The sequence below is a fragment of the Nerophis ophidion genome, linkage group LG06 (assembly GCF_033978795.1).
Source record: "Nerophis ophidion isolate RoL-2023_Sa linkage group LG06, RoL_Noph_v1.0, whole genome shotgun sequence".
Lineage (NCBI taxonomy): Eukaryota > Metazoa > Chordata > Actinopteri > Syngnathiformes > Syngnathidae > Nerophis > Nerophis ophidion.
The window spans coordinates 52,777-65,285 of NC_084616.1; the positions used below are offsets into that span (position 1 = coordinate 52,777).

The 12,509-nt window shown below is 40.1% G+C and overlaps 1 protein-coding gene across 2 annotated transcripts in view; it reads left to right on the forward strand.

The window, feature by feature from the left end:
- LOC133554014 (sodium-dependent neutral amino acid transporter SLC6A17-like) overlaps window positions 1-12,509 on the forward strand; it is a 69,848-nt gene that overhangs the window by 21,419 nt on the left and 35,920 nt on the right. For both annotated transcript variants that reach the window (XM_061902336.1, XM_061902337.1), the window contains exons 4-5: window positions 3,614-3,740; window positions 8,754-8,935. In XM_061902336.1, the coding sequence (XP_061758320.1) occupies window positions 3,614-3,740; window positions 8,754-8,935 (309 nt within the window). The remainder of the gene's footprint in view (window positions 1-3,613; window positions 3,741-8,753; window positions 8,936-12,509) is intronic.

Here is a 12,509-nt window from a genome sequence, read left to right on the forward strand (position 1 = left end):
GCGTTCGTGGTGAATGTGGGTTAAAAAAATCGATGTGATGTTTCAGTAAAGAAGAAGGCAATGGAGCCTATCATTCTGATATCCTGCTGGGTGCAAGGCTCGAGTTTTACACATAATTGAGGGAGTCGGTTGCCTTGGTGATAAAGGGAAGTTGCAGTATCCAGATTTATTTCAACATTTCTAATTGCTTCCTCACAGCGACATTGCTCCATTGAATCCGCTCCCTTTACACCATTCGTATTTTAATACATGCACTCATGCTCTGCTCACTGGTTAATTAAATTGCCTGTGCAACGTAAGCTCATGTGATCGTTGAACATGACCATCATGAGAATAGCAGCCTTCACTACAATAGGCAGCACTTTGTTCCTTTTTGCAGTCAATTTAGCTTTAATTTCCAGGATATAAAGCACATTTTTGTCCAAATTTTATTTTGTACATATATTGGCCCTATGATTCTATAAGTCACAGGTGTACACATTGAAACATGAAAGAGTTACAGAGGTGCTAGTGTTCGTTCACAAACGAAACAAAAGATGATGGTCTACCAGAAAGGTCAATGGGCGCCATCGTTGTCCTCCTCTTGCGGTCCGGCCTGTCGAGGCCCGTGAGTGGTGGTGGATTTCCATTCCGTGTGGAGGCTGTTTTATTTTTCGATGGTCGGGTCGATCATCTTTAGCTTTTGGGCTGTGTCTTGTGCATTTTGTCGTGTTTTCTCTTATGATAAGGGTGAGTCCATACTGCACTAAATGGCCGACTCAATAATTGCCTGAGTGCATTTGATTAAATGTGAAAATGCCGTTTGACAATTTCATTGGTCTAATTGGCGGCATGTGAAGCCTGTAAAAATGCAAAAATCCTTAGAATATCCACAGCCTTGTATAAAGTGCAGGGTTAAAAGCGAAGAAAAAAATAGCGGCTTATAGTACCAAAATGACGGTATTAGCAGGGGCTGAATGATGGTTGGTTGGATGGAAAGCTGGATGTAGGGTTGCGCAATATAGACGATTTATAATATAAATAATATACATTTGGCAGACAATAGAGCTTTTAATACTATCATTATATCATGATAGTGCATGTTGATGGCACATTCTAGCCGTGTCCTGCAATTTTGACAGCAACAAGCGATTATAATGGCAAGCCTCGCTCTACAACTCAAAGCCACTTTTAAGTCACCAACCCTCGCTTCCGTGGCAGCAAATGAACTACGTTTCTTACAAATATCCTCATTGTAGGATGAGCAGTAGCTAAACATGCATACAGTAGGAGGTACGACTTCAAACGAACGTGAAACTCACTGAACTACTTCCATTTGGAGACTTCCGTTCTGTCCCAAGGGACAGAGAGCAAGAGACTTTTGCACAGTGCCTGTGTTTTAAAAGGTGTAAATCTTTATTGTTTTACAGTTCTCTTTTATGTATTTTAAAATGTATGTCTTAATGTATTACTTTTTTGAAACTGCTCTGTGACATGTGCTGTTGACCTCTTGGCCAGGTCACCCTTGTGAAAGAGATCTTGATCTCAATGGGTTTCTTATCTGGTTAAATAAAGGTTCTATATATGCAAACCACTATCAAGCCAGAGCTTTTATTTGTAAACAAAGGTCAAAGAATTAACGGGTAGATTAATAATAGTTTTGACAAAATAATATAACCAAAAATTATGCAAAATGTTACTGCATACATCAGCAGCCAAATTAGGAGCCTTTGTTGCCTATTTTGAAATGGTTCTATCACCATTTACATACCAAATAATATATTGCAATGTCAATTTGTTTCACAGAAGGTTGCAATTTATATCACAAAAAAGACTTTAGGCCAAATCGCTCATTTCTAAATAATATTGTAAAATATTTGTAAAAATGTAAAAAACAGTGTAGGATACCTTTTTATTTCATTTGAAAATCACTTTTTAATTGTTATCATTCAGTTCAGTTGAGTTTCAGTTTATTTCTAACATGCATATGATACAATGTAATGCATCAGATATTTTCAGTTGTTTCATCACAGCACGTCCGAAAAGGATTAGGAAGAAACAGAGCTTATTTAATCCTGACCCTTTTCATACCGTAGCAATTGTGTCCTATTTCCTTGTTCTCTGTAAGATAACAGTGAACAGATAAATAATAAACCAAAAATATACCATAGTAAGTAAACAAATATTAAATATATAAATAATCTTTGTCTCAATAAAAAAGATTTAAAGAATAAAAAGGGTCCAAGATATTTATCATAATTCTTGTTCTGTGTACTTTGTGAACACCTGTAGTTTTACCGGTCTCTTAAACTGCATCATATTGGTGCTTTGTTTGAGTTCTTTGGTTAATCAATTCGATAATTTAATCCCACATACGGATATGCTAAAGGGTTTAAATTTTGTACGAGCATACAAAAATTTTGAATTAGATTTTCTTCTAAAGTCATATTTCTCCTCTTTTGTTGAGAAGAATCTTCCTGATTAGTTAAGAAAAATGTTGGTTTTACTGCCCTGTGTGCGTGTGTGTGCTTTTCCTTTTCCTGGGTTCCCTATACAGGGCTACATAAACAGTATGGCTAGTTTTTGTTGCGATCCGTGACTCCGATCTTCACATATTACTGTTTATTTTTCCATCTTTGTTCTTATTCTCCGTTTGATCCGTTTATTTACCGTTTAGTCCATCACCATGGTTACTTATTAATTTCAGCTGTTACTCCCGGTTCCTGCACACCTGTTCTCTGTTAATCACCTTCCCTTTATAAGCCTTCCTCTTTTCAGTCTTCTGCCTGGGACTCTAGTTTGTTTTCACACAACGGTACGTCTGCTTTGCACTTTTGCTTACATGCAATTCCTGTAGTATTCTCGTGAGCTCTCACGCTGCGCAATTTTATTTATTCTTAGCTCTCATGCTAAATGTTTTGTTTTCCCCTTTGTGTGCCTATGTGCCAGTTTAATTTACTATTTGTTTATCCTAGCTTTCATGCTAGCGTCTTTTGTTTCCCTTTCCTTATCTCCAGTATTTTTGTTTATTAGCACCTCTTGTTATTCAAATAAATAGTTAAACCTTACCTTTGCTGTGTTCTATTTCGACGCATACTCGAGGGAATCGAACCCAGCACCACGATGCCGAACAGACGTAACAGTTTTGCATGTATTATTATTACATATTTGTTAAAAAAAACACTTCTGGTTGATGATGGAACAATAATAAAAGACAACAAACTTGGTAAAGAAAGCTCTTACGGTGTCAAAGGAGAGGAAGTGACCCATCAAGTTGCCGTCACGTCAGCACCGACCTTTTGTCAGTCAGCGATTGACCTCTACTGTGGTAACGTTTGGCCTCTTACTCTGATGAGATTTCATCAATCTAAACTAACACAGGGGAGAGGGACGATTCTGGCTGGGGGCAGCGAGGCGTAGTGTGTGCTCCGATGTGGCAGGAGGGACATTCAGTAGCTATAAATACCTTCTTACACCGGACCCCAGCCTCGACTGCTGAGAGCCAACAGCTCAATAATTCATACGCACTTTTGAGTTAAGCTGATGTGTGCTCAGCATCCCTTGCCTGACGCCAACATTCAAGATGTTTGTGTGACACACGTAACAATGTTGTTTTTTTCTTGTTATGCATCAGGTTTGCGGCTTTGTGGGCCTCTACTACAACGTGATCATCGGATGGAGCATCTTCTACTTCTTCCAGTCTTTCCAGTACCCGCTTCCTTGGGCTGAATGTCCCGTCCAAATCAATGGAACTCAAGCCAGTAAGTGAACAAAAAAGCGGCAAAAATTATATAGAAAAGAATGGTTTGGATGGTTAAATTTATCAGGTAATGGATTTTTGACACTCAAATTGGTATTGCATATATATAACATTTTTAAATGATTATTTACTATTAGACATTGTCCTTCCCTGCAGCAGTGGGGCTGCCATTATGCACAATGTCTGGCAGCTTATAGCTTGCAGTGCAGACATCATTTTTCATCAGCATTATGTTGTCTACTTTGCTTACAAATCCAGCTGGAATTAAAAAAAACAATCTCTTTAGTTCAAAACAAATCATTTAAACACGTGCACACACAAGCACTTAGGTTCACTTATACTGGGATCACTTTATTGCAGCTTCCACAATTGCGAGTAAGCTGCTTCACTGACTTATATAAAGTCATACAAGCAAAACCATGGAGATGTGAACGGTGGCATTGGTGTTTGTGCTGCGGGCAAAATTTCATTTTACATTACAGTTCAGGATGCAGTGATGTCAGGCAAGTGCAGAAAAGAAGCCCCCTTTTTTTAGAGAGAGAAAACTCAGGTAACGCAAAAAATAAAGATGGTGAGCTGAGAAGTGCACAGAGAGCAAACGTGTATAAAGCGCAAAGCTAACGAAGAAAATGATCAAGCCCCATCAGGTCTGGCATAAGTAACATTCTGATTGCCAATGAGGGACAGGTGAGGGACTAAATGCTCAGACCAGATAAGTAGTGAGCTAATGTTTTAAAGGCCCACGGCACATTCAAAAAATACTATTTAAATAAACAAAAACATAAACAAAAGTGAAATAAAAAAGCTTAAAGACTGAATGTAATTTAGAAAAAGTTGCAACGTTAACTAATAAAACAAAGCTGTTTTTTTTTCTTTCTAACTGTCATTGCTCAAAACATTATATTGAATCAAAATCAATGTTATTATGAATTATTGACCTATCCAAGTTTCTGATTACTTCACATCAGATATTCCACTAAGAAAAATATTTTTGGTGGAAGATTCAGCAAATTTGTTAAATAAATAATCCAAAAATGTATATTTTGTTGTTTTCTTACCGTACCGAAAATTAACCGAACCGTGACCTCTGAACTGAAGTACGTACCAAACCGAAATTTTTGTCTGCCGTTACACCCCTAGTGTTACATCACCTTTTCTTTTAACAACACTCAATAAACGTTTGGGAACTGAGGAAACTTATTGTTGAAGCTTTGAAAGTGGAATTCTTTCTCATTCTTGTTTTATGTAGAGCTTTAGTCGTTCAACAGTCCAGGGTCTCCGCTGTCGTATTTTACGCTTCATAATGCGCCACACATTTTCGATGGGAGACATGTCTGGACTGCAGGCGGTCCAGGAAAGTACCCGCACTCTTAAACTACGAAACCACGCTGTTGTAACACGTGGCTTGGCATTGTCTTGCTGAAATAAGCAGGGGCGTCCATGATAACGTTGCTTGGATGACAACATAGGTTGCTCCAAAACCTGTATGGACCATTCAGCATTAATGGTGCCTTCACAGAAGTGTAAGTTACCCATACCTTGGGCACTAATACACCCCCATACGATCACAGATGCTGGCTTTTGAACTTTGCGCCTATAACAATCCGGATGGTTATGTTCCTCTTTGTTCCAGAAGACACCACGTCCACAGTTTCCAAATATAATTTGAAATGTTGACTCGCCAGAGCACAGAACACTTTTCCTCTTTGCATCAGTCCATCTTAGATGAGCTCGGGCCCAGCGAAACCAGCGGTGTACCTTGGTGTTCTTGATAAATGGGTTTTGCTGTGCATAGCAGAGTTATAACTTGCACTTACAGATGTAGCAACCGACTGTAGTTACTGACAGTGGTTTTATGAAGTGTTCCTGAGTCCATGTGGTGATATCTTTTACACACTGATGTCGGTTTTTGATGCAGTACTGCCTGAAGGTTCAAAGGTCCGTAACATCATAGCTTACGTGCGGTGATTTTTCCAGATTCTTTGAACCTTTTGATGATTTTACGGACCGTAGATGGTAAAATCACTAAATTCCTTGCAATAGCTCGTTGAGAAATGTTGTTCTAAAACTGTTCAGCAATTTTCTTACAAATTGGTGACCCTCGCCCCATCCTTGTTTGTGAATTACTTAGCATTTCATGGAGTCTGTTTTTATACCCAATCATGGCACCCACCTGTTCCCAATTAGCATGCACACCTGTGGGATGTTCCAAATAAGTGTTTGATGAGCATTTCTCAACTTTATCAGTATTTATTGCCACCTTTCCCAACTTCTTTGTCACGTGTTGCTGGCATCAAATTCTAAATGTAATGATTATTTGCAAAAAAAAATGTTTATCAATTTTAACATCAAATATGTTGTCTTTGTAGCATAGTCAACTGAATATGAGTTGAAAATGATTTGCAAATAATTGTATTCCGTTTATATTTACATCTAACCCAATTTCCCAACTCATATGGAAACAGGGTTTGTAGAATTTGTTTAGAAATGTGGCAGTAATAAATAATGGTGATATGAAATGTAGAATTACAGGAAAAGTAGACGTTTTTTGGCCGTGGAAAATGTTTAGGCCAATTGTCCTGAATGTGCTGAATTGTAAAAATTGTCCATTTATTATGAATGTGGTACTTTTGGCTGTGTGTCAAAATATGTTGAAGAATTTGACGTTGGAATGGCTCGAAACTAACCGCTACGTTATAACTAATAACAAAAACAGGCAAATTGTTGATTTAGCCATAACTGTTAAAGTAGTTGAAGTGCCAACAGTCAAGGTAGGCAAATCATGTCAACAACACATCATGGAATAAAAAGAGAAAGTTTAAAGGAGGCACAATTGAAGCGAGGACAGTTATTGTCACATGGTGTGGAAAGAACCACCTCCAGCTCAATGTGACGAAGACCAAGGAGCTGGTTGTGGACCTGGGATAACATATCTCGAGAGTGCTAGCAATTTAAGTGGAACACTGAATTAAGTTTTCTTGTACACCACGTTCAAACATATGAACGTGGGAGCTTATACACATGGTTCTGTTATCAGATTGAAAATCTCATGTTTTGGACACTCGGGTGAAGAGAGAGGCGGAGCTTTAAACTGATTACCGCCAGGTGGTGAGTCGGCTTCGATGGTGGGGGAGGATGCCAGACAGACCTGGCAAGCCCAAAGACAATATTGAGGGTCTGCTGGGCTCATCTGGCAGAATCTCACGTCAGAGAGAGTTTCAATTCCCTCCTCCGGGAGAATTCTGAACATGTTACGAGGGAGGTGCCAGATATTATGGCTGAGTGGACCATGTTCCGTGCCTCTATTGTCGAGGCAGCCAATCAGAGATGAATGACTTCCGGACAGCTTTGAAGCAATTCTGGACCACCTTCCGCCCCCTTTAGGAGGGTTAAGCAGTGCTCTGTCAACAATGTGTATAATGGGGATGGTGTGATGCTGACCTCGACTGGGGATGTGGTGAATCAGTGGAAGGAATACTTCAAAGACCTCTTCAATACCACCAACACGTCTTCCTATGAGGAAGCAGTCCCTGGGGACTGCGCGGTGGGCTATTTCTGGGGCTGAGCTTGCCGAGGCAGTTAAGAAGCTCCTCCGTGACAAGGTCTCGGGGGTGGATGAGAGTTGCCCGGAGTTCCTTAAGGCTCTGGATGCTGTGGGGTTGTCGTGGGTGACAAGACTCTGCTGAATTGCATGGACATCGGGGGAAGTGCCTCTAGATTGGCAGATTGGGATGGTGGTACCTCTATTTAAAAAGGGGAACCGGAGGGTGTGTTCCAACTATCGTGGGATCACACTTCTCAGCCTTCCGGGTAAGGTCTATTCTGGTGTACTGGAGAGGAGGCTCGCTGAATAGTCAAACCTTGGATTCAGGAGTAGCAGTGTGGTTTTCGTCCTGGTCGTGGAACTGTGGACCAACTCTATACTTTCGGCAGGATCCCTTGAATTTGCATGGGAGTTTTCCCAACCAGTCTACATGTTTTTTGTTGACATGGAGAATCCATAGTGTCCCTCGGGTAGTCCTGTGGAGAGTGATCAGAGAGCCTGATTGTGGCGGTCCGCTTCCTGTATGATCAGTTTCACAGCTTAGTCTGCATTACCGGCAGTAAGTCGGACACGTTTCCAGTGAGGGTTGGACTCCGCCAGGGCTGCACTTTGTCTCCGATTCTGTTGCAGACCCTGTATCGATCCTTTGTGGTGAAGATGGCGCAGTGTTCTCAATTTACCGGTATCTACGTTACTATCCTCACCTATGGTCATGAACTAGGGTTATGACCGAAAGGACAAGATCACGGGTACAAGTGTTTGAAATGAGAATCTTCCGTCGGGTCGTGGGGCGCTCCTTTAGAAATAGGGTAAGAAGCTCTGTCATTCGGGAGGAGCTCAGACTACAGCCACTGCTCCTTCACATCGGGAGGAGACATATTAGATGGTTCGCACATACAGTCAGTATGCCCCCCGAACTCGGGATCCCCCGGCAGAGCTGAACGAAGTAGCTGGGGAGAGGAAAGTCTCGGCTTCTCTACTTCGGCTGCTGCCCCCGCGACTCAACTTTGGATAAGCAGAAGAAGATGGATGGATGGCTGGATCGTGTTAAACCAAGAATCGATTTTGAATCGAATCATCACCCCAAGAATCGGAATCTAATTGTATTGAAAAAGCCACACAAACATTCGCATGTTGCAAACAAGTCTGCCAGGACAGGTGCAGCGTGAGGCAGGTATAAATAGCTCTCTGATTAGGTGAGCATCCCGACCACTAATCAGAGGCATGTGCAGCGAATCAATGTCCTATGAAACTAAACCTAAAGAGGGTGCTGAAAACAGAAATAGACAATAAACTAAGGATATTACAACTAAACATAACATGATTCAGACAAAGGATCATGACATATACAAGTTTACCATAAACTGGCGTGAAAATAAATATAACTTGACCACACAAAGGTTGCAATTTGAATCTGTGATATTGATGCATCCTTTATTTTCCCACTGCCCTTTTTGTCCCACAACGCAGTCGTGGAGCCAGAGTGTGAGAAAAGTTCAGCCACAACGTACTTCTGGTACCGTAGAACGCTCAACATCACCAGCAGCATCGACGACACTGGCGGACTCAACTGGCAGATGACTCTGTCCTTGCTGATCGCTTGGATCTTGGTGTGCTTGGCTGTCATCAAGGGCATCCAGTCCTCTGGGAAGGTGGGCAGTCGCCATGCACTCAATAAACCCATCCATCACTATAAATGCGGCAGCTTGTGGCCGTGTCCACACCAACACCTTTATTGTGACCTTAAAAAAAAAAGCATTTTGTTACATCTATGTGGACGTGTGACATTCAGGAGTGTGGCAGGCTTCTCCTTGAGTTAGGTAAGTCAGGTTGGAGTTCTCAGATGATGTTTATTTTACAGGTGTCCAAAGTGCAAAAACAGCAAAATAGTGCAAAAAATATTACATTGAAAAAAACTCAAATGTTAAAAATATATTTATGATAAACTAAAAAGGTGTTCTTTAACAACTCAAAATCCAAGCACTTGATCAAAAACTGCCATAGACCGAAAGACATCCATCCATTTTCTACCGCTTATTCCCTTTGGTGTTGCGGGGGGCGCCGGTGCCTATCTCAGCTACAATCGGGCGGAAGGCGGGGCACACCCTGGACAAGTCGCCACCTCATTGCAAGGCCAACACAGATGGACAGACAACAATCACACTCACATTCACACACTAGGGCAAATTTAGTGTTGCCAATCAACCTATCCCCAGGTGCATGTCTTTGGAGGTGGGAAGAAGATGGAGTACCCGGAGGGAACCCACGCATTCACGGGGAGGAACATGCAAACTCCACACAGAAAGATCCCGAGCTCGGGATTGAACCCAGGACTACTCAGGACCTTCGTATTGTGAGGCAGACGCACTAACCCATCTTCCACCGTGAAGCCCAACCAAAAGACAAACAGACCAAATTGGCTCCATTTTAACCTCAAAACCCTTCGCATTTGGCGTCATTAGCTTGTTTAATAATAAAAGAAAATATATACATACATACATATACAGTAAGTAGCACTCATATTATAAATCAAAACAATACAGTTGGTCACTTGATCAGTACTATGCAGAGGAAAAAAAACATGTTTAACTTCAACCAAACAGTAACAGTCACTTCTGATGCCGGACGATGCTGCTTGTCGGGTAAGGTCTGTTTGATCATGTGTGTGAATAAATAGGAATAAAGTACACACAAGTGTTAACCCTTATCTCAACAGAAAACGAGGGGGAATGGTGTTCATGGGATAAAATTTGATAAATGTACATTTGATTTATCCTTTTAAATGAGGGCATCGGCCTGAATGTTCGGAATTGCTGTTCACCTGCCAATGTTTTATTAAGTAGAATAATGCTGCCCAAAAGAGTTGCATTGGTGGAGGTATTTTTCAATAGAACAGGTTTTTTCAAAGTAAAACTCGTGCGGGAGTGCAGCAACTTGAGAAAAGTAAATCAAAGCAGCATTTGTCAAACAGGCTAAGCTAACTTTAGTTATATATAAAGGCAAATTATTGTTTAGGTTCCATTAGGAGCAAACATGGTGAGGAGAAAACTACTAAAAATATGCTCTAGGGCAGGGGTTCTTAAACATTTTGTCCTCGAGGCCCAACTTTTTTATCACCAAGGGTCCTGGGGCCAACTGAAATATTTACACTAAATTAGTAATTACTTGATTATAATCGTATTCAGTCATTATAGCTAACATTCATAAAGTTCAACAGTTAACAACCTTGTGAAATTATAGGAAACCCTTTGGTAACTAAAAAAAAAAAAAAGGTTCTCAAACTTTTTTCCGCAAGTACTACCTCAGAAAAATGTGGTTCTCTATGTAAAACCATGATGACCAACATTTTTAGCGAGTGTATTTAACATTTTTGGGCACTGTAACATTACACACAGTTTGAACAATAACACTGTTTGAATATAGGAAAATAAAACACTGTATTTAAATAATGATTTAAATAGAATGAACTGCACATAATTAAGTGATTCTTTGGCCTACCACCAGTTAGAGCCAACGTACCACTAGTGGTACTCGTACCACCGTTTTGAGAATCATTGATTAAACACTTAAACTTTAGGCTTAGGTCAGGCTGATTAGAACAATAACTACTACCCAAATATACTCCATAAGAAGGGAATCATAGGAAATTATGAAAAATAAATTTACTTGCAATTATGTTGTGCTAAAATGAATAAACTCAGTAACTATCCTATCAGGCAGTATAGCTCGGTTGGTAGAGCGGCCGTGCCAGCAACTTATGGGTTCCAGGTTCGATTCTTTATTCCGCCTTCCTAGTCACTGCCGTTGTGTCCTTAGGTAAGACACTTTACCCACCTGCTCCCAGTGCAACCCATGCTGGTTTGAATTTAACTTAGATATTGGGTTTCACTATGTAAAGCGCTTTGAGTCACGAGAGAAAAAGTGCTGCATAAATATAATTTACTTCACTTCACTATCTTTTGCACTTAAGAAACTTTTATTTGACATTAAATTGCAATCGGCCCATTTGGACCACAGCGGAGAAAGATATATTTTTTGGTGGTCCTCTGGGGAGAAACACTACATTAGAGCAAAGGTGTCAAATTTGTTTTTTGATGTATTACTTTAATGAAAAAAGTTACCACCGTTTTTGTTACAGTGAAATTCTGGTGACTGAGCTGCCACGATTTCTTTCGTCCATAGTGTACAATTTGATAGAAAACTTGCTTTGAAATCATGAGTCAAGCAGCTATTTGATTATTTATTATCATTTTAACGAAAAACATGTTTGGAATGTATAATACAGTTGTCCCTCATCACATCACGCTCAAATATTGTGGCTTCCCCCCAGAACATATTTTTACTATTTATTATTTTTAAATCATATTCAACAATTTATTTAAATTAAGCATTTCAAGCAAAAAATGAACTAAAATATCAATACTACAGTTGGCCAATATGTGACACAAAACCAATCAGAGATCACAGTTCAGTATTGTTGCCAATGATTGGCTCAGTCTCTGGCAACAGTACTATATTACATTAAAAGCATGTAAAAATGACTACCGGATGTTTTTTCATGTCTAGACAGCTCTCATAATCTTGAAAATGTATTTACAACGTAGTAAACCGTATTTTTAGTCCATTTATAATTATTGATTCCCCCTTAGCGCGAATAAATTTTTCACGATCATGTCAGAAATCAATAAACGAGGAATAATGCAATTACTCTAGAATGTTTGTTGCATTATAACAGGTGTCGGGAATCTTTTTTGGCTGAGAGAGCCATGAAAGCCAAATATTTTAAAATATTATTTCCGTAAGAGCCATATTATATTTTTTTTAACACTGAACACAACTAAACGCGTGCATTTTTAAGTAAGACCAACATTTCTAGAGTATAATAGGTCTCTTATTCTTTGTAATAACATTGTTATTCTGAAGCTAACTGTGGAGGGGGCGTGGCCTGTGGGCCTGCAGCAAATCTGGGTGTCCCAGGAACGGCTTCGAAATCAGCGACAGGTGCGTAGACGCCCACCCGGGCCTTGTTATCTAATCACCTGTCGCTCTGTTATAAGCAGCAGCCAGGAGGAGAGACGGGGTTGGGGCTGGAGCCACAGCGCGAGTGAGAATAAAAGAGAAAAATACAATTACTGGAAAGCAACTGAGACACTTATTGAAAAATAAAACAATATTGTAACCCTGAAAAGGGCTCTCATGTCGGTGCTTGGTGGTTTGAAGAACCAC